The sequence below is a fragment of the Rhinoderma darwinii genome, chromosome 2, assembly GCF_050947455.1.
Source record: "Rhinoderma darwinii isolate aRhiDar2 chromosome 2, aRhiDar2.hap1, whole genome shotgun sequence".
NCBI classification, from domain to species: Eukaryota; Metazoa; Chordata; class Amphibia; order Anura; family Rhinodermatidae; genus Rhinoderma; species Rhinoderma darwinii.
In genome coordinates, this window is record NC_134688.1 from 440,021,254 (window position 1) to 440,045,231 (window position 23,978).

General features: G+C 38.1%; 1 protein-coding gene across 3 annotated transcripts in view; it reads right to left on the reverse strand.

The window, feature by feature from the left end:
* Nucleotides 1-23,978, reverse strand: part of CADM2 (cell adhesion molecule 2) — a 1,303,436-nt gene that overhangs the window by 114,556 nt on the left and 1,164,902 nt on the right. For all 3 annotated transcript variants that reach the window (XM_075854469.1, XM_075854468.1, XM_075854470.1), the window contains one exon: nt 12,826-13,004. In XM_075854469.1, the coding sequence (XP_075710584.1) occupies nt 12,826-13,004 (179 nt within the window). The remainder of the gene's footprint in view (nt 1-12,825; nt 13,005-23,978) is intronic.

A 23,978-nucleotide genomic window follows, 5' to 3' on the forward strand; every position in this document is an offset into this window, starting at 1 on the left:
AAGTGAGGTGACGCACGTTCAGCTCTGACTTCTTAGAAACGTAAATACGGATAGTTATGGAGAACTTATGAGCAGGTGGTGGGCATTTTTAAGGCACCCAATGTATCAAGTAATGCTTCTGATGGATGATGTTTTAATCACGCCTGATAGGGCCCTGGTGATTTGTTATTTTTTGGATTCCCAGTTTACGTTTCACGTTAATGCAACCTCTAGGCGGCAACCTAAATTTTTTTATTTCTACCTGGCCTACACAAACAAATTCTAAAAAGATTATTAGTTATTCAAAATTTGTCAAGTCATGGACTGTCTATGACATAGCTCTACACATGATTAGTATGTACAATGTAGAATTTGGGTATAATCTAATGCAAATAAAGGTAAAAAGAGCCAATTTATTTGTCATTATTGTAACCTATCAATGTTTATGAACAAACTTTGAATTGTGGACCACAGCAGTGAAATGATGAACAAAACATTTTCAGAAAGAAGGTCCATATAACCATAGCAGGACAGTACAACATTGATGGGTTAAGTTGAACTTAAAGAGAATGCACCACTTTTTCTGTTCGTAACCAGTTACTGACTGCCCATAGGCTATTATCGTCCCGGTGGTCCACACTTATCCCTGCAAGGATGTTTTAAAACATCCTGTGAGTTTTCCCCTCAACGCCTCTCCATCATAGTTAAATATATCACTTATTTTATGACTCAATATCGAAGTCCTATATGTTCTGAGAAAAACAAGACCAAATAAATATAGTTTAGCAGAGGAATAGAGCAACAATTTGCTTTTAAATCGACACATTGCTAAAAAATGAAAGTAAACCTGGTCATGAAGGGGGGTAAAGCTTCTGATCTGGAAGTGGACATACTGAAACAATTGTATTTGTTTTTATTTTCTGATTGTATATTTTGCTATTCTACTCTCTTGGTAGTCATCTTGTCTCCTAGAGGTTTTCTTTTACAGCAGGGCACATGAACATAAGAAACTGAAAAAATACTCATTACTTGGGAGTGTTGTGGGCATGCTTTGTGACATGTGCAGTGGTCACTGAGCAGGGAAGTGGAGGAGGGATGCAAAGCTGAGCTGTTCCGCACACCTATTGTTAATGGTGGACCCGGTGTTATCTGCCTCCAGTTTTATGATAGAGTTGTTATCTTTCATTGTAGTCTTTCCTTTTGGTGAATAGGAGATAACTGCTGACTCTGCCCCATTGTACACAACACAAATTGAAAAGTTCAATTTAAAAGTGACAGAAAGTGTTAGCTTATTGTGAGAGCTTGTGGCTTGATGATACAATGTATATTAAATACATGTCTACCATACCTCCTTCAGGTAGATGCATAAAATGTCTCCAGATATTTGCTTAGTAATACAACCACAATCATTAAGTCCGTCTGACAATTTTCTATAATGTGCAAAAAAAAATGTGAATTCTTTATAGTGCAGAAAAGAAGAATTTGCTTCTAAATGATTGAGTATTCTGCAGTTTCTACAGTGGGATTGGATTATAAAATGATGGTGGGCACATTTGGTACGTATTTGCTTTAGGGAATATTTTGTTGAAAATATTGTCAAATGTTCAAACCAGCTGTTAAACAACGTTCTTCCCTGCTGCTCAGAACATGTAAAATTCCAGTTCTGCTTTCCTTGTATTTATTTAAAGTTCTAAAGTATCTAATTAGCAATATTTCCATTGCAGCAGCAGGACTGGAGATACGTTGTAACTGTGCTGCAGAACTGTGCAGTGTTGACACTTATGTAACCAGGCACTACCTACACTATGGTTAGTTCTACAATGTACTGATGTAGCAGAGCTGCGAGCTGAATATACTGTTCTATGTATGGGTAGTATATTAAAGAAACAGGTCTGTTCTCCTAGAAGTCAAAACAGCACGAAAAATTGTTAATGTAAATTACATTGGATGGAGGAAGAAGATTGGATGGATTTAAACAACACCAAATACAGAATGTTGTGTCATGCAGCAGTCATTCAGGTTCTGCACTAGACGTCTCACAATGAATCAGTTTTACCTATTGTGTTCTTTTAAGCCCCCCTGCACATGACCGTAGTGGTTTTGCGGGCTGCAAAACAACGGATCCATGGCGGTCCTTTGGATCGCAAAAAAAACGTTGCTGTGCATCCGTGTGTTGTCAGGATTCACGGATGCACAAAAGACGATTTTACCAGTAGTTTGAACCTGCAAATCTGGACCATACAATGACTTGTCCTGAGTTTTTGCTGTCCGGATATGCTTCCCCAGCACGAATCTGTGATAACCACGGTCATGTGCATGGGGCCATAGAAATGATGGGTCCGCAATGGGTTCGGATAAATTACAGATGCAAATGCACGGTCGTGGGCACGAGGCCATGGTTGATGATAATAATAATAATATTAATCACATTTAGTTATAACAAATAACAAACCACACTTCGGTGAACCGGAAAACTGTTCTGCTACATCTGTAAATCCCAGTGCTGTTCACTGGTCTTGTGGTGGGTGATATTTTTTGTTTTTTTATTTCTGTGCCCATAATGAAAAGTTATTGTTGCAATGTAGTACACAAAAGAAACTTTACTCAGACACTGACCAGATTGAAACTGGAAGAAAATAACACAAAAATATATATTTGGTTTAATAAAGAAAAATTCAATGAGCAACCCAGTGTGTTAACAACCCATTGAGTCACTGCACAACATGAGCTGCATTCCCTTGATGTATATTTGTAGTATCTAAACCAGTGAATTAGAACGTATTGGAGGACAAGGGCCCGTCTCCTCCTAAATGATATGAATGTATTACCGGGGAACAACAACTCCTGGCATTGTGCTGCTGCCATAATCTCTGACTCTGTGAACACCTTCCTGTTTCGGAAAGTGTTTTCTTGACATTTATTATTAACAATAAAACCCAAGACAAATGAAAGTAGCCGCTGTATTGATTCTGCAAATGCAGCACAGAGAATTCTAACAGTTTGATCTCTTCCACTCGACCAAAAATACATAAGCACTTTTATGATTGCCTCCCCCCGCCATCAATGAAAAATGGAAATAATATTGCTGACTGTTTTGACGTTAGTGGAAAGTAACAGTTACAGGCGGATTGTAATCATTCTGCTCATATCTGTATCGATTTCAACTATTATCTGTGCAGCTACATAAAAAATATATTGCCTTTCATCTCACATGCACCTGAAAAAAGTGATCACCAATGACCTTGTTCTATGAGAGATTCCATGTCTAGATTAGTCAATTACAGATCAGACAATATTGTATTTTCTGCTCGCTTCACACTTTTTATTTGCCTAAACTAACAATGTTCTGGAATATGAATATAAAGTTGGCGGTCTGTGTATAATTTATTAGAAGATCTGAATAAAATAAACACAAAACAATACGCGCAAATAATCAAAGCTAGACTCAGAAGCCTGTGTTCTGTTGCACTGTTATTGTTTCATGACCGATAATGTAGCGAATATATTATTTATTGGTCTTGTGAATGCTATCCTTTGATTGAGTTTTGGGTGTTTTGTTATTATAACCCATGGATGCCCCTGTCTCTGTACTACTGAATATGGAGGAGTAGCTTGTGGCAAAAACAAAGTTCTCTATGAGCTCTGACTTATTAAGGTCCTGTTTACATCTGAATCAGGGCAATTTGCTTTACAGGGAATGCCGGACGCAATGGACACCACATTGACTTCAATGGGTTCTGTCGGCTTTCCATCAGGGTGTTCATAGTTTGACTAGAAATAATAGCGCTATTGTTTCCAGTAATTCTTGACGGATCTGCGACGGAGGCCGGTAATGGAGCCTCCGACGCAGATGTGAACAGCAAAGAAGATGTCTCTTTTATGCTGTATTTATAAAGCAGACAGAAAATCAACAGAACACTCTTATACATATACTGTAGCTATATGTAATGATATGATAGTCACACAGATAGAGAGTACAGTGGTTTCTAGGCAACCTGACGTATAAGGCCCCATGCACACAAACGTGCTTTTGCGGCCGCAATTCCCCCGAAAATCCACGGGAGAATTGCGTCCCCATTTATTCCTATGGGGCCATGCACACGACCATGGTTTCCATAGTCCGTGCATTGCCCAGACCACAGAAAGAACGGGAAGTCTTATTACAGCCGTGTTCTGTGGTCCAGGCTCATAGCAAATAATGGCCGCGGCCATGTGCACGGCCTGCGATTTGCGGGCGGCTTGTGGGTGACACTCCGCCCCCGGCTACGTTCGTGTGCTTGAGGCATAATAGTCTACAGAATACACAGAGGAAAGCTACGAGAAGACAAGTAATGACAGACTGGGCAAAGTTATACAGGGTGGGCCATTTATATGGATACACCTAAATAAAATGGGGATGGTTGGTGATATTAACTTCCTGTTTGTGGCACATTAGTATATGGGAGGGGGGAAACTTTTCAAGCTGGGTGTTGACCATGGCGGCCATTTTGATGTTGGCCATTTTATATCCAACTTTATTTTTTTCAATGGGAAGAGGGTCATGTGACACATCAAACTTATCGAGAATTTCACAAGAAAAACAATGGTGTGCTTGGTTTTAACGTTACTTTATTCTTTCATGAGTTATTTACAAGCTTCTCTTTGTTTACAGCCATTGACATGTCGCAGAGGTTAACACGTGAGGAGCGGATAGAAATTGTGTTGATGTCTGGTGAACGCAGTACCCGGGTCATTGCAGCAGATTTCAATGCAAGACACCCTACGAGACCACCCATCTCCCATGCTACAGTTTGCAAACTGCTTGCCAAGTTTCGTGAAACTGGTTCAGTGTTGGATTTGTCCAAATGTGGACGCATGAAAACTGTCACTAATGAAGAAACATTAGTGGCTGTCCTAGCTTCATTCAGCAAGAGCCCACAGCGTAGCACTCGCCGCATGTCACTGGAGAGTGGCATCAGTCGAACATCCCTTCGGCGGATATTAGCTACTCACAAATGGCACCCTTACAAACTCCAGCTGCTGCAGCATCTCAACGAGGATGACCCAGATTGGCGCACTGAATTTTCAGAATGGGCAAAACAAAAATTGGAACAGGACCCTCAGTTTACACAGAACATTTTGTTCAGTGATGAGGCAAACTTTTATGTGAATGGTGAAGTTAACAAACAAAACCACCGCTATTGGTCTGACACTAACCCACATTGGATAGATCCCTCCAAGACTGTTGGAACACAAAAATGTATGGTATGGTGTGGTATATGGGGTACAAAGATAGTGGGGCCATTCTTCATCAATGGAAACCTCAAGGCCATGGGATTTCTGAAATTGCTACATGATGATGTGTTTCCCTCTTTATGCACTGAAGCTGGCACGTTCCCTGAGTTTTTCCAGCAAGATGGTGCACCACCACATTATGGGTGTCAGCTCCGAGCATTCCTAGATGAACAGTTTCCTGGAAAGTGGATTGGTCGTCGTGGGCCAGTTGAATGGCCCCCTAGGTCTCCCGATCTGTCCCCCTTAGACTTTTATCTTTGGGGTCATCTAAAGGCAATTGTCTATGCTGTGAAGATACGAGATGTGCAGCAACTGAAACTACGGATACTGGAAGCCTGTGCTAGCATTTCTTCTGCGGTGTTGCTATCAGTGTGTGAAGAGTGGGAGAAGAGGGTTGCATTGACAATCCAACACAATGGGCAGCACTTTGAACACATTATATAAGTGGTCAGAATCTTGTAAATAACTCATGAAAGAATAAAGTAACATTAAAACCAAGCACACCATTGTTTTTCTTGTGAAATTCTCGATAAGTTTGATGTGTCACATGACCCTCTTCCCATTGAAAAAACTAAAGTTGGATACAAAATGGCCAACTTCAAAATGGCCGCCATGGTCAACACCCAGCTTGAAAAGTTTCCCCCCTCCCATATACTAATGTGCCACAAACAGGAAGTTGATATCACAAACCATTCCCATTTTATTTAGGTGTATCCATATAAATGGCCCACCCTGTATAATACCAATCATACTATGTGTATGCAGTTACTGCAGCAGAGCTAGACTTAAATCTCAGCCTTTTTTATTACTTGCAATATAAAAATCATACAGTAATACATTATGGGTCCCATTAAGAGCTTAAAGTTCTTAGGCTCCACTGTAAAAGTTTAACTTGGGCCTGCTACCTTTCAAGAGACTCTTCCATTCTGCTGCTTAAAATGATATCATGGAATCTATATATAATATCAAGATTCAATCACATTAGTCCTTATAACAATACTACATCAGTGTAATGCTAACATAAGTCATTGTGCTTCCCCTTTATTTGTATACAATCTTGATCTAAGTGAGGTCTCAGTTTTAGTAGCTACATCTGCAAACCAGGGGCGTAACTTTAAGTTCTTGGGCACTATGCAAAATCTGGAATAGTGGCCCCGAAATATCACATATCATGATACCTCAGGCTCCAGGTTTGACAATTTACATACTGAAATAGCAGAGACTTAAATAATAAAATCTTGCTGCCTGCAGCTGCCACTAGGTGGAGCTAACTGTAAACTGTTTAGAATTGAGTTTAATGTACTAATCATATGTGTCAGCTCGTAAATTGTGTTCAAGGAGGGACATTCACTTTAAGTTACATAACTCCATATTGATATACGGATGCGGATTGCTGATGATTATTTTATTCATGTATACTGTAAATATATAATGAATATAATGAGTGTAAATAAATAGCCCCATTTATAAAGACTTGTAATAGTTGTCAAGCATTGTTGGAATTAAATAAAAAAATAAAACATTTACCCCAGTTACAGTTTATAATTGTCCATATATGTGTTTGGCTCAGTTGTTGGGAGAACGCTAGATGTTTTTCGTAACAGGCCTCTTTAACTGGGTATAATACGCTGGATCCATGCTGTTCTCTATGCTGCTTTTCTGTAATCGTTTCTCTACAAAAATCCACAAAACAGGAAAATAAACATTAAAAAAAAAAGATAAGATGTCCCTATCCTTTAGCGTGCTGCTGCATCTTGGTAAGTGGTGCTCATCTTTGAAACAGTGCCGGATAAGGAGTAAAGAGCTTGTTTCTCTGCACTTATTACGAAGACTCAGGCTCCTTCTGATTAGTAAATATGAAGACAATACAAAGGATTCTGGTAATGGATATGAACAAGGTCACATTTAGCATCCACTTCACTTCACCATCCAGGACAGCAAGTGTTTTCTAATATTACACAGCGTTATCATACTTTACATTCAACAAGGCAGGAAACATTAACCGGTAGCCGTCAAGACCCCCTCTATACTGCCCTGAGTCACACTGTAAAAAAAAAGACGCTTTTTTTAGTGTCACAATTGTATTCGATTTATTGCAGATACATAAAAAGATCATTATAATGTATTCTATGTAAATGAAAAAGGAAATAATACAATATTATCCCAAAAATATGCAAGGATAATGTTTAGTAAAGGTAGTGCACCATCCATAAGGTCATGTTAGTGCTTCAATTTATGAAACACCCCTCCCTGTCTTCAGTGGGGAAACACTGTAGCAAATATACAGTTTCAGGGCGGATTTACACGAGCGTGTGCGTTTTGCGTACGCAAAAAACGCAGCGTTTCACATGCGCAAAAGGCACTTAACAGCTCCGTGTGTCATCACATAGGATGTGCGGCTGCGTGATTTTCGCGCAGCCGCTATCATTATGACACTCTGTTTGTATATTTGTAAACAGAAAAGCACGTGGTGCTTTTCTGTTTTCAATCATACTTCTTACTGCTGTTGCGCGAATCACGCGCATGACACGGAAGTGCTTCTGTGTGGTACGCGTGATTTTCACGCACCCATTGACTTCAATGGGTGCGTGATGTGCGAAATACGCACAAAGAACGGGCATGTCGTGTGTTTTACGCAGCGGACTCACGCTGCGTAAAAATCACGGACTGTCTGCACGGCCCCATAGACTAATATAGGTCCGTGCGAGGCGCGTGAAAATCACGTGCGTTGCACAGACGTATATCACGTTCGTCTGAATAAGCCCTCACTTTGCAATTTTCCATTTCCAACATGTGGAAGTGGAGACTATGTAACTTTTCGCCTCAGGCCATAAAAGTTTAGAACCTCTGGATGTCCTGGACCTGGTGCGTCATTGCATCATTCCTTCATCTTCTTATAATGCTACTGTCTTGTAGGCCTGGGTGGATAAATGGGCCACAAGTTGTTGGGGCCAGTTTCCGTGTTAGCTCTGATGATGTTCAGCAATGAAGAAAAATATGTGTATATTAGGCAATGCCTCCAAAAATGTTATCTTAGTTTGGTTTGAAAGTCTATGGGCACATGATGCTATGATGGTCATTGAACAAGCCTGGATGCCTTTCGTGAAAGATATAATATCACGAGTTATATGCACTAGATTACTGGAGATGGGACGTTGATCCAGGGATTTATTCTTATTCCGTATATGGAATTTAGAAGACATTTTTCCTCTGATATAAGACAATTGGCTTCTGCCTCATAGAGGTTTTTGCCTTCCTGTGGATGAATACTGTGGTTTGGGATTTTCAGCAGTCTGGGGGTATCATTTTCAGGTGATTGCCGGTGTGGGGCTTCATCTGTTTTGTTTTTTACTTGAGAACCCCATTAACCTTTGATGACTATAATGATAATTGTAATGCCAATAATGGTTGAATTATTGATAAAGATGGAAGTGACAATTATGTTTATGATGAGGACTTCTTCTTAGCCGCCGTTGCATTGCAAGCACTAGAGAGATATGTTCTAAAAAATAATTTTTGTGTTACTATATACCAATAAAAAACAGTTTTGAGGTCCCTTTGTTAACAATTTACTCAGTGACTGATGAACAGCCACATACGAAGTTTCAGCTATGCGTCTCACACTGAGACCAAGATGGCACAACATGGATTAGGTTCGTTAGGCAACGCTCTTCATAGAGACCTTGGCACAGCTGCAGATCTGAACTTGATAAATAATTCATAGTTAGCTTTCCAACTTTCAAATGAGACGATTCAGATTGAAAATGTGACCTACAATATTATGTTTCTAGCAGGATATTAATAGGAAATACAAACTGATGTCGTCCGCCGGTTGTTACCGCAGCATGTCACCTCTGCATTAGTGCAAATGAACATTTATCTGAGTCGTTGAGTCTAAAAGGAGGTGATCTGAAAATAAATTCTAGAATACGCTCCTCTTTACTTGCCGAGACATTTATCAATGTCTCTCCATTCTCCTTCATGAGATTTATAAAATCAAAAAGAGGAAAAAAAACACCTCTGTTTTATATTGAACTTCTTGTGATAATAAATCGAAGCCTCATATTTTCCGCCAGCATTACACATTTTGTGTACCGGTCGGAATTTACAATTACTTTCAGCAGTAATACGGAATATCTCGTCATAAAACATACACTGATCCAATGACTTTCTGTCCGACAAGTTGTACATTACCCAGTACAATTAGACAGATTTCCCTTCCTCTGATGTGCACATACACAGCTGTGCTCGGAAACAATAGTGTTCAGCTATAAAGCTTCCCCACACTGTCAGTCCATTGTAACTCCTGCTACTGTTTAGTGTTATCGTAACTTCCACTGCTGCTTTGAAATAATAAGTATGTTCACTCTTCCTCCCAGATATTCCTCTTGAATTCTAAACAGCAACTCTGAGAAAATAGATACAGGGGATTTTCTGGAGGGATCAAAAGATCAAATCACAAAGCAAAGCAAATTTTAGACTTGGCTTCACACTCAGATGTAGCAGAGCTGAGATTGCCAATGTAGATGTGCTAAGAAAAAAATCCTAAAAAGGCACATAGCCTATAAGGAACAGCCCTTTTCTAACAGACCATAAAAACCGTCTTTACTATTTAATACTTAAAGGGGTATCCCCATTTCAGGCATTTGTGACTTATCCATGGGATATGCCATAAATGTCCGATACATGTGGGTCCCAGCTTTGGAACGTGCACCTATCACGAGATCAGGGGTCTCCGGACCCCATCCCCACCTGGTGAGATAACCGCTAGTGGGTAATCACTGCAGAGACAGAACCTCGTTCCAGAACCGTGACCACCTCTGCCACGATTCCCAACCTGGATGTGGAAGTTCTCTCACCAAGCGGGGACAGGATCGGAAGAGCCCCAATCTCAAGATAGGTGTAGTTCTCAAAGCTGGTTCCTACATCTATCATACATTTAAGCCACATCCTATGGATATACTATAAATGTCTAACATGGGAATACCCCTTTCAAAGGGGAATAATGTAAATATTCATAGATTTTGGAAGTGTATGTAATACTAATTATATTATGAGTGCAATCACTGTAGTGGATTTAGTCTTTAGGCTGTATGTACGCTATATACAGTATGTTTTAGTAGTTGCCTACAGTAAAGTAAATATTTTAAAAAATATACAAGTAAAATGAAATGATCAGTCAATGTTGACATACTTGAGAAATATCAAATGACTATGTTAAATTATTCTACCATAAGAGCAAAATAACATTTCCCCACTCTTGCAGGTACATTCATATCTTTAATCTTTTTTTTTACTGTTTTAATTTTCACACCTTAAGTAGCAAAGATTGCAGCAATGTGAAGAATCTGTATTACTATTAGTAAAAACAATCCCACCGGCTGGGATACATGCTGGCAATATATTAAACTAATAGCTGTAAAATCCTTCATACTGGAAGGTGATTTTATCTTCATGAAAATGTTATTAAGCTAATGTAAACAGATTGATGAAATAATATCTTGCAGGATCTGTAGCTTCACTACAAGGATCGCCACATATTGCAACGGCAATTATTAGCTTATTCTTGGACACACACGTTTGCACTGTAGATATTGATGCTATCCAGAATCCATGCAGGGACAGTACAATATATGACTTATGTAACAAATATAAAACGCTATGTAACATGAATTAAGTCATTTTCCCGTGTAATGCATCTGTCAATCAAATGACATCACTTCCTGTCTCAGTGACTATGTAGTTTAGTCTTCTAACAGACATACCTGTAGTGGTCACCGGCAATAAATCAAATGGAGACTGTGCCCATGAAGCAGCTATAGAAGATAGCTTACCGTCTAGGTGTATACGGGAGGACACATGTTAGAACTAGGGGAAGGAAAGTACATAAATAGGGGGAAAAAGGGTACTGCGCATAAGGCTTGGGGTTTTTGTAGCGGAATAAGACTTTAGCTTGATGACAAATATCTGTCACAGTACTTGTATGAAAGTACCATGGTAGGGCACGGAAATATCCAATCAACCAAATTATTATAACAATGTCTTGGTTTCCAAGAAGGGAGAAAATATGATTTTTTCTAAACTTGTTTTGTCCTTTTTTTACCGAAACATTAAAATAACTACATGACGATCTAATTTACAATGGTAAATATCGATAGTTTTCGGATCTAAACTTAAAGAGAAATATTCTAAGAATATTAGCAGTCACCGAGGAGCTCCACGGTGCACAAGGCTGCAGATAGATTTCAACAACGTCTATATGGCACAGCTTATTACTTGTAGATATCAGGATTTGATTGTTATACAAATATTATTTTCAGACTTATAAATAGAAAATTGATATTGACACTGATATTAGGCTCTGTTAACATCGAGGGCGGTATTATAGCAGTCAAAAGAACAAACACTGCGATGGAACCCAATGTACCCCACCGTAAGTCAATGGGGTTAGTCAGGCGCCGATGGTCTCCATCGAAGGACGATCCAACACTGTGTCCTGAATTATGTTATAAATGGAAACCAGGACGCAAATATGAACAGAGCCATATAAGAATATTTTAGACAATAAGAGGTTGGTGTGTGTTTAATCAAAGTGGCTCTGACTAGTTATCAGTGGTTCCATTCAGAATCCTCTTATACTACATCATCTTCATCTTCCTTTACATATAGGTTGACCTCACATTCCCTGCTGAGCGACAGTAACATGATTGGTCAAAGCCCTCAACAAGTTCACCCCGTACATGTGGCGAAAAGAGACAAATCTCTTGTATTTCTTAACACTTAAACATTTCCTAAATAATGCAGAATAAAACAATAGTAAAGAGTACAACACTTAGGACGCCAAGACAATATATGATTAGCTAACATTGATGCTCTAAAATAGTACATTACTAGTACAGCTCACTCATACAAGGGTATATAGATTTTATATATCCCATTGAATGGTCCTTTCCTCACTAGACACAACCCTACGACTATGCAGACCATTGAGTCCTGTGTGTGCATTCTTAGCTGTCACTTGCTTATCATCATGTTTTTTACAGCAGCAAATATTGTAACCCATAAACAGTAACCACAAAAAACAATTATGATGAAAGGCACAGTATTATGACATATTCTATATATATATATATATATATATATATATATATATATATATATATATATATATATTTATATATATATAAGACCCTGAGATTAATGTTGTAGGAAACGGAGAAACGACAAAATATGCTTTGTGCAAACGTCCCATCAACACTGCATTATAATGGACTGCTGAAAATGTGCAGCTTTGCCTACAGTTGAGTGAAGTGAGCAATTCAGTAATCCACGTTTGCCCAATTATTGCCCAATATTCTCATACCCAACCATAGCTCAGTTTTCACTTCTTAAACTGCATTGCATCAGAAAGATGAAACATATACTCTTATATTATATACGCTATACTGTTGCTATGCCACTTTTCCTCTAATAAAAACTTTAATACATGAAGCCCAATATATGTAGCACAATGATAAAGAATGATCACTCTCATATCTCTGATAGAAAAATTTGAATATTTAGTAAACCTACCGTTTATTATCAAAATGTATTCTGCACTGTTTTTACCAATGGAGTTGGTTGCTTCACATCGATATGTTCCATTGTCTGTTTTGTTCAAGAAAGTTATTGTTAATTCACGTCCATTCACCATCATTCTATCCGGATCTGGAAGCTCTCCACCATCCTTTGTCCATAATACTGGTTCTGGCCTGTTAAAATATAAACAATTTGCCTTTAGTAACACTGATCTCCCCACTAGGGGGAGCTTAGGACCTTACTGTAGATAGATTTGTTATTTAAATGCTGTATAAATCTGTCTGCAGTTAGCTCCCCCTAGTGGTGGATTCAAGCAGGAACAATTTTATTTTTTAACAATGTGGCTTGTGATTTGAAGCTCTGTTACAGAAAATGGAGCTACGTCCCTTTTAAAATCATATCATGAAATTGAACAGCAAAGCATTTTTGGCGTATTTAAATAAAAATAATTGGTACAGTAGGTGAACTCTGATTACGGTACGGTATGTACTTCCTGCATGTATTAATGTTATCTGTGCTTGTCTTGTATAGGTATACTATATGTAAATCTATAAGTAACACGTACTATGCAAATATTTTTTTCATTTCATATGTTAACTTGGATAATTTTTAAGTTAATGGAATGACTGTAAAATATAATGAACATCTGACTATAAAGTAGTAGAGGCATTCCTCAAGAGACTCATAATATTTTTTTGATTACAAGAATATTGTTGGCTGTGATTTTCTGCTGGGAGACTTTATAAATGACCGTTTCATATAAAAGTCGCCCAAATGCACCCTAATAATTATTTTAAATACAGTTCACATATCAAGCTCTAAATATGAAGATCAGTTTATTCATTAGAACTGGCTCATTTGTCCGGCAGCTGCTATGATAGTGAACATATTGCTCAAAGGACAGCAATTCTAAATCAAAAGCTGCTGGTGGATGTTTTTCTTCTTAGTGTAATATTTCTAAATGATTCATTTTAAGCTGACCCGCTGCACATATTTATTTTTTCATGCAACAAAATATTCCCAAGATGGACAGTTAAGTTCAGTGAGATCATAAAGCACAATGCACAAAGAAGAAGCCACAGTACATTAATTTTGTCTTAATTAGTCGAGTTCATAAATCATATTTCAACAATCTACAGAGCCTGTTTTGCTAGATATTGAAGTCAAAATTTTTACAGTGATTTCCTGAAAAAACTGAGCAGTATAATGAATACTAAAAAGCTTAAACGAGTTGTACACAATTAGAAAAATAAGGTTGTTTTTTTATTCTTCCAGAAATAGCACCACTTTTGTTCATTGGCTGGGATTGGTATTGCAGCATAGTCCCATTTAAAGGGTTTGCCCCAAAATTAATGAGGAAAAAAAAGAAGAAAATAACGCATAATATAGTGCATGCCAATATCTTTCTAACAAACAGTATCTGTATCTTACATGGATCCAAAGATCTCCCAATTTATTGCTCCAATGGTTTGCCAGATTTTCTTCAGACTGGCAACGCAGATCGTTCTGTTTCCCTGCCTTTGCCTCCTCTCTAGAAGAAGCTTTACAATGCCTTCCATTACATATATTTTTAGAGGGAGAGCCCAGCACTATATAACTCAAGAAGAGGGAGAGCCTACAGCTTATACACAGTGAGAGGATGAGTAGGAGAGGGGGCAGCTCAGCGCTGTATGTAAGTAGTGCTGTATGCTGGCTCTCTCTTCATCTAAATAAACTGCTTGCACCATTATAAGGAAGTAAAAGGAATAGCTCGCAATTGGAGCATTTTTGTAACATAAGGTAAGTTGCAAAACTAATACATTTATAATGCTGGACGAGGATGACCATTAAAGCCCTCTTACACCGGCCAATAAAGCAAGCGCCGATCAACTAGACATCATTGATTGGCGCTCGTTTGCTCCTGTCACACAGAGCTATGGATGGGGACCAGCGGTGGTTACTCTGATCGCTAATCATGCTCATACATTTCATGTCGGCAGCACATCTCCATGTTTACACAGGGAGATGTGCTGCCAACAACGATAATATTTCAGTTTTTTCAAACGATACGATCAGCAGGGGGCTGGAAAAGTTCAGGGGGCTGGAAAATAGTGTCATTATCCCCATGACTTAAGTTTAGCAGATAAAAACTAATACTTGACCTTTCTCAGTGTGGCAGATAACGTATGAAGTGAGCGCAAGCTACATTACAAACATTGGAATAACATATCCAGAATACATAGCATTGTACAGTTTGTGACATATGGACAAACTCACATTTAAACTTATTCTTCATTAAAATGAAAGCGAGTGATACAAGCCATCAAGTTAGCCCGGGTCAAGGTTTTCCTTTCTCCTTTTTTTTTTGGAGAGACTGTCCATTTGAGATGACCACTTCATTGACAACAAAATAATCCACTGAGTGACACAACTTACTGATCGGTAAGGACCAACAATATAAAACCCCACAGATGACTAGAATAAAGGGACAAGGTGCCCTTGACTGGTGCCCTGCACAGCGCCAGTCACTACCACACACAGTGTAGAGAACTGTAACACAGTCCCATCCAAGTGAATGAAGCTCAGTTGCAGTCTCTACACAGGTCGGCAGTAGTGCTGACATAACAGTGACATAAATATGCATCCTGGAAGTTGGACCGCTATTGATCACATAGTGAGGGCATATCAGTGAGAATACTCCTTTAAAACTTTTTACTAGAAAACGCCTTTCTGGCATACAGTATGTTACAACATTGATAAGGACAATGTTCCTGTACATTCCAGGCCCACAACTAAGCCCAAAGTACAGTATAATAACCCACCTCCTCAGCCTGTTATCCACAAACCATTCTAACAATCTGTTTCTACTTTGTAATCTGAATACCTCGAGTATCCTCACACAAATGGGACTCCTTGCAAATGTATGTTATATATCAAAAACACAAGGAAATCCATGACTTCACTATCTGACAATGAAACAAACCATATGCATAATTGCAACACAATTCTCACAAGTCATTTATACTGTTCAATTATTTTTAAAGGAATTTCAGTTTCAATGAAAAGAAGGATATTTTTGGATAAATAACTTAGATTATTCGGTTTTTATTGATAGAGAAGCTCTTGGTACTCCCCTAAGCACCTTTTGTAGTACTTAGTATTGGGGTCGGCAGGTGGGTATTTTATTGTCAGGCTTCCCTTCTGCCCTTTCCGAGGATCTAAAGACCATGTGAGACTTCACAGTACTCTCGACCTTGGAAAGCAGTGTGGGAGAGGTGCTGATCCAAGGAACTTACAAGAGAGAGTAGGACACCCCCTTATCCCTTCACTTGAAACCCAGTAATGAATAGGCTTGAGAAATCTAGTTAAGATGCATAAAGTACAGTATTAAATATTTATGTTTTTTTGTTAGGCCCCATGACGTATTGTTTCTAGCTGCCATATTGAAATGTTGCCCACCCTGGCAGTAGCGTAGGTGTCACATGACTGAGCGCACCTGAAAGTGATATTTAGAACATGCCTGACACATTTTTTAGCCTAGTAAAAATAGTTTTATTTAAATAACGGGAACTTGGTGGTACAATCGACAGAATATATTATTTTTTTTGTGATTTAAACATGACATTTTACCCCTAGTCATCTTTCTTACCTTTGTGAAGACTAAAAACTAATCTTAAAAAAAAAAATCAAAATGAAAAATAGAAAAAAGGAAGAAAAAAAAATGTATATGATATTGTGACTGCACACTCTCTAGTGAGCCTAAAGGTCAACTTTCTTTTTATCTAAGTAAAACTTTGACTATTTTGGTATTAGGCTCTCCGTAGTTTATGATTTAGGGCATTTTCAGGAATCATTCCTACAGGTTAGCTGCTTTCATTTTCTCTCGTTATTGGTGAAGGGAGATCTCTTGAAATATTTTGCTTGGCAATATGTAATATCAATATATTCAAAATTGCATTCCTCGCCAATAATGTATTTTTCATTTTGTTTGCTATAAGCAGAAAATCTTGTTCAATAAACAAGTTCAGCAAAATATATTAGAAATGAAATAAAGTTACCGTTTTTAATCTTGGACTGAGCAGATAGCCTCTGGTGTGCATGGCTTGCATTTGCTGGCTTGTATTTAATGATAGATTTATTTAACACTTACATGTCATGTCACCTGTTACATTTTAAAATGATTCCCACATTTTCATCTTTTTCAATATATTTTTGTATATATTTTATGCTGCTATTATACTTTGTAACTTAGAGGATATAACATATGGGTAATAATACAACTGCAGAATGCATCAATTTCTTATTAAACACATTCGGATCTTGTCACAAATCATAAATAATATGATAACTTGAGAAAGTAATGTTAATGTTTCAATCAGTTTTACTTGCTATACCATGTTATATCCCATGATGTGCTGGTAAAGGGATCTTGTCACGATACAAATTCAGACCAATCTTTGGGTTGTATGTTATAGAGCAGGAGGAGCAAAGCAGATTGATATATATCTTTGTGGCAAAAGATTCAGTAGAACCTATTGAAACCTTAGCATATTCTGGGCTTAGGAGTCCAGTGGGAGGTCCTACATGGTGATTGACAGCTATCTCTGTATGCCCACTTATACAGGACAGGCTGTCAATCATTTAGAAGGACCGACCACTTTTTTTTTTCTTCTTTTCTCTTTTTTTTCTCTGGCTGCTGAAGTGGGTAGGGTAGGGGGGTTGGAAATTTTTGTATACGGTGTTCCCAGGTATTTTGTATAATCTTTGTTATTTGATTTTGGTAAATTGAAAAGGAAAAATTAAAATTAAAAAAATTGCCCAAACAAATAGCCAAAAAAAAAAAAAAAAAGGACCGAACACTGGAAAATTAAGCATAGAAATAGTGGGGCTTTGGATAAATAAATTACAAGTTACACTGAGGCTTTTCCTACAAAACTATATATCGATCTGCTCTGCTTCTTCTGCTCTATAACATGCTGCTAGCAGATAGGACATCATGTTCAACATGACAGGTTCCCTTTAAACAAGCATCAATACATGAGCAACACAGAGCACCCATGTCTTCTTTTAGGTGGATTTAAATATTTACAGGGTCCGTAGTCTTTGGGGTGAAAATTGGTCCTGCATAAAAAGGGCTATGAGCAGAAAATACAATGGTAGGGAATCCACAGAACTCAAGGACTTTCGAAGACTCAATAATGTGAAGCCTAAATTATTTTTTACAACATAACAATGGATAACAGATACTATAACCTCTAATCACAGAGCGACACAGCTGCTGTTACCTACCGCTACTATCAATATCTTCACGCTACCGACATCCATATAAACGGATACTCTAGTTTATGGATGTCGGGGGCATACAGGTGTTGATAGTAGCGGTAGGTAACAGCAGATGTGTCGCTCTGTACTCTGTGGTTTGAGGTTCTAGTATTTGTTTTCCATTATTATGTTGGAACAAATCATTTAAGCTTCACATTATCAACCCAAAACACTTTATTACCTCCTAGTGGTAGAAATACAATACATATAAGGCAGTAAATTATATTTTTTGTTCGGCAAAACACAGTGAAACATTGGGGCAGATTTACTAAAACTAGAGCAGGTACCCAAAGAAAACTTTTCAGCTTTTTTTAGAGGCCATTTTGAAAATTAAAGAAGCAAACTGATTGGTTGCTGAAGGCACCTGCTCCACTTTTCCTTTGTACTGGTGTTGATAAATCTCCCTATTGAGTTGTGTTTCCAAAATATTTTACAACATAGAACAAAATAATAATACCCAGTTTTAGATGCAATGTGATGCTGGCCTCAATTCTACCACATGACTATTAAAAAGGCCATTTTATTGCATTTTTTTTTTATCCCACAACTGACCGCTACATAGGATATACTGCGGCTACGATAGAAAAACGCAACAGATCAGTTAAACTGTGAATCGCTTTGTACGTATTTTATTTTTTTACTCAGTGGGGTAGCACATCAGCCGCTATATGTAACCTTACCTTCAGGCCTTATGCACACAGTTATTGTATGGACATGTACTACAGCCTCCTTAGAAGTGAACGAGGCCTTACTAGACCTCCGTATACTTCAAAAGAAGCATATCAAATACAGAAAGTTTTTTTTTGTCGGATTACTTGAATATTTTGATGACCGATCGGTTCAGATTCCACCTCTGGAGAAATCTCACCACCTATTGGGAGAACGTGGGTCCTACAACTTGATGCCGCAGTATCCATATGGATGTGACAGTAATGGAACTCTGCATGCTTGGCTCTTTCCATAACTCCCAGCGGATGTGCATCGTTGAACAGGGTCACGGGCTAGTGCTGTGGGCTTACCCTCAAGTCTAGAATTTGCCAGCCAGCCCCTGTCCTTGTAGGAGTCCTGCGTGTTGAACCAGCATACATGACACATATATAATATATAATGTATATATAATTATATTATGTAACCCTAGTGACATGTGCGGGATCACATGATTGACACCATTTTTAATCCTATTCAGTTAACCCATGGATGCATTACACAGGATTGATCTATGGGCTATACCATTCTACTGTGCAGACAGGTGTCAACTGTACCGATATAAGGAAGGTATGTGATCATAATTTTAAATCTAATTATAACATCATCCTATTCTATAAATACATTTAGAACATCTGGAATACCCTTTTTTCAGTGTATAAATGAAAAATTATACAACTTTCCTATATACTTTGTGTTTCAATTCCTTACCATTTTCAAGATATGTGTTTACTGTCAGTGAATGAGAACACTAGTTTACATTTAGAAGCAGCAAGCCTGTCCATACCTAGTCCTGCTCTCAGGTGCGGGGTAGTTTCCTACAATGTATCAGTTTGGAGTCCAGGCTGTTTAGTTCACAGAACATTACCTAGACAGGATACAGCTGTATCCACTTTAGGAATATAAACAGGAATGTTTTCATTCACTCACAGCAAACAAATATTTAAAATATGGTAAATAATAAAACTATAACACATATTAGAAAGTTGTATACAGGTTTTTTTTTTTTTTTTTTACATAAAACCGGAAAAGCCCTTTAATTCCGCTATTTTAGGCACCAATCTTTCTCTGCTGTATATCACAGCAGCCTCACTGATGGCAATACCTACAAGTATATTTCCCCTGAGATTAAACTAATATTTTAAATGTGTTAATGTACGATAAGCACTTCATATTTTAACAATAATAACATATTTTCGAGCTATTTTATAGTCTCTGGTTAAATTTAGTGCCTTTTTTGTAAAACTAGGAAATTGCTATTTTTTTTAAATATTGTACTAAGTGACAATAATTTGAAATGTATTTATCACTAATACACGAAACTGGTAAAAATATGCAAATAACATAAAACATAATATAGAAGTAGTAATATACCAATAACATACCATTTATTTTTTCAAATTATTTTGCCAATATCAGCTATATCCAATTACTTCCCTTAAACCTGAGAAAAATTAGGAAAAGGCTCTGAATTTATCACTGCGCCCCACCTGTCCCTGTGTGCGCCAGAGCTCTACACATATGCAGATGGTTTTATACTAATTCTAGTTCAATTTTTAAAATATGGAAAATTGATTATGAATTTTCTTATTGCTTACATTTATGTCTACATACAGATCTTACATTTCATTTAACGCCACCAGACAGAAGTTAATACAGTAATTTCAAGCATATAAAAAAATCTGATGATGTCATGTCACCAGGAGGGAAAGGCTGTACGCTACGCATTAGGCAAAGCACACAGCTTTATTTTTCCTCTATGCTGTTGTTAGATGATAGGAATTCAATAAAAATAAGGTTTCATATTAGATGTCAAATCAATGTTTACCACTCTTACCGCAATAAATGTACTTAATAAATATGTATGTATGTATATAGGCTCAAAACACAATCATTCCCTGGGTACTGACGATTCTTTTTATCAGTAGCAATAAAAAGTAAATTGGTGTCTAAAGTTGCCATTTGTTTTGGTTATGGTCTGTATTATGTATAGATATCTAAAGCTTTTGAGATACCGTATTTTTCGGACTATAAGACGCACCCAGGTTTTAGACAACAGCAAATATGAAAAAAAATCTTATTTGACTACTTTTACAAAGGAAAAACTATTGGTTAAAAAAAAATTATTTGTTCTGTTTCACCAGATTCTGAGAGCCATAACTTTTATATTTTTTCATCGTTTAAGCGGTGCGAGGGCTTATTTATTGCGGGACGAGCTGTAGTTTTTATTAGCACCATTTTTTGGTACATATGATTATTTAGCACTTTTTATTTCATTCTTTTTAGCGCTATGGTGACAAAAAAACAACGATTCTGGAATTTAAAATGTTTTTTTATGCCGTTCACCATGTCAAATAATGCTATATTGTAATAGTTAAGACTTTTACGAACGCAGCGATACTGATTTTTTTTATTTTTTACACTTGCTTGGGGAAAAATGGGAAAAGGTTTTTTTTTTAACTTTTAATATTTTTTTACACTCCTGAAAATGTATCTAACTTTGTTTTTTTTACACATTTTATTAGTTCCTCTAGGGAACTTGAACAAGCAATCATTAGATCGCTGGTACAATACACTGCAATACATGGACGAGTTACGGAAACAGCGTAACATCTGAGCTGCGCGGTTTCCATAACTCCCATAGTAGTGAATGGTAGTTACAGAAGCAGTGTAGCATGTTACACTGTTTCCGTAACGACTATTCAGTTCTATGAGACTTCCGGAAACATCATAGCTCAGCAAGTTACGCTATTTCCGTAACTCGACCATGAGCGATGTTTTCGTAGCTACCGAGTTCCGGAAACAGCGTTGCTCGCGGTGCTACGTTGTTTCCGTAACTCCCATTCACTTCTATGGGAGTTACGGAAACAGCAAAGCTCAGTGAGCACTCGGATATTTCCGTAACTCCCAACCACCTAACCAGGAAGTGCACAGCGCCATCGCTGTTCCTGGCCGTTACAGCAGCGTGTCAGCTGTAAAACACAGCTGACACATGCAGTGTATGGAGCGGACTCAGCGCGTGAGCCCACTCTGCTCCAAACATCATCCCCTCCCCATGATGTGTCGGGAAGGGGTTAAGTAAGAAGGGTCAGGGGGCCCGGCTCTGCTGGGTCCCTTGACTGCCGACTATAAGACGCAGGAACTTTTTAGCAAGATGTATTCTTGCTAAGAACTGCGTCTTACAGTCTGAAAAATATGGTAACTAGATTGTCTTTTTAGACATGGAGGACAAGAGTATATAAGTAATAAAAATATAGTATATTATAGTATAGTATAACACAGCTTAGAATAAAATAGTAGTGAACATTCTCCAAAAGACCATCACTTTGAGAAAATCACCCCTGATCTATAGCAGATTTTTGTTTCCTTTATATCCTATGTATATTGACCTCTTCTTTGAGAGAACATTGCGGTATTGGGTGATCGTCTCAAAGAGGTTTCAATGTATATTATAATATTACACAGGGTGATTCAAAAATAATGGTGCAAAAGTAAAGGCCTGTAGTTAAAGTCATTGGTAAATATCCAGTGACTGAAAATCAAAGCAAAAACTGGCTTAGTTGCCCATTGCAAACCAATTTCATTTTCAAGAGCCAAATTTGAATTGTGCTTACATAGTGTGACATAAGATGGCGACATCAAAGAACAGGTCTGTTGTGACAGTACAACAAAACTTTCTGAATAAATTTGGTAAATGTGCTCTACATAGAAACTGCATTTCACATTGGGTGATGCAATCTAAAACCACTGGGTATTTATGTCATGGGAAATGTTTGGGCCGCCCAAAGACTTCAGAAGAGATAGTGAACTGGATTCGAGCTGTGAGCGAGCGTAGTCCTAAAAAGTCGACCAGGCTGACTAGTATGGAACTATAGGTGCCACAGAGCACGGTATGGCCTATATTCCGAAAACGTCTGCATTGTAAGCCATACAGATTACATCTTCTTCAGGAGATGAAACCAGACGACAAAACGAAACTACGTGACTTTTGCATTGACTTGCAGGGCTGATTGGAAGAGGACAGATTCGCTGACAGGCTGGTGTTCAGCAATGAGGCTAACTTTCACCTCAGTGGGAAGGTCAATCGCCACAACATTAGAATTTGGGACTCAGAAAAACCATGTGTCCTTATCAAGCACATGAGGGAATCCAAAGTAAACAGGTTCTATGCAATGAGCAGACGCAAAGTCTACGGTCCCTTCTTTTTTGCAGAGGATACTGTCACGGGCCACTCCTACCTGGACATGGCTTATGCCACAGATAGAAGAAGATCTGCCAACTGTAGTCTATCAGCAGGATGGTGCACCTCCACATTTCTATTTGGATGTTGAATTATACCTGAATGAAACTCTACCGGAACGTTTGATCGGCCGCGCCGGCAACAACAATTCACCAATGTTGCGCTGGCCCTCACGATCGCCAGATCTAACCCTCTGCAACTTCTTTCTGTGGGGGTACATCAAGGACTCAGCGTATCTGCCCCTCAGCGACAGTATCTGAACAACCTAAGGAAACGCATTACTGAAACAGTGGAGCCCATATCTGAGGATATGCTGGCACGCATCTGGACCGAACCGGACTACTGCCTAGACATCTGCCGTGTCATCAATGAATATCACTTTGAACGTTTGTAGTGTATAGATAACACTTGGATAGATAGTGTGTCTCTTCATGTTAATAAATTTGTGTTATGTTCTCTCGGTCATGAATACCGAAGCTATAATTTTGCACCATCCTTTTTGAATCACCCTGGTATTATTATATAATGATATTGATGTACCATATGTTCACCCGATTAATAAGGAGTTGGTATTTTCCAAATATTTTGGTTAGTAATTCTCAATGTCCGTATATTGTTATTATACAATAATTAAGAACAATTCTTTGAAAGATTTTAAACCATTAAGGAGCAATGCTTTTCATATATTAAAGGGGTTTCATACCATTAGAAGTGAGGATATATCTCTAGGATATGCCATTGCTTCCTGATCGCTGGGGTTCCTGGCAGCCTGATCTTAGAATGAAGTAGCAGCTACCCTAGTTACAGTAAGTGATGAGGCTACTTCTCCGTATTTTACTCTCCCAGTCCCATTTAATTGAAGGGATAAATCCAAAGGAAACCTCATCTCCATTGTTTTTGT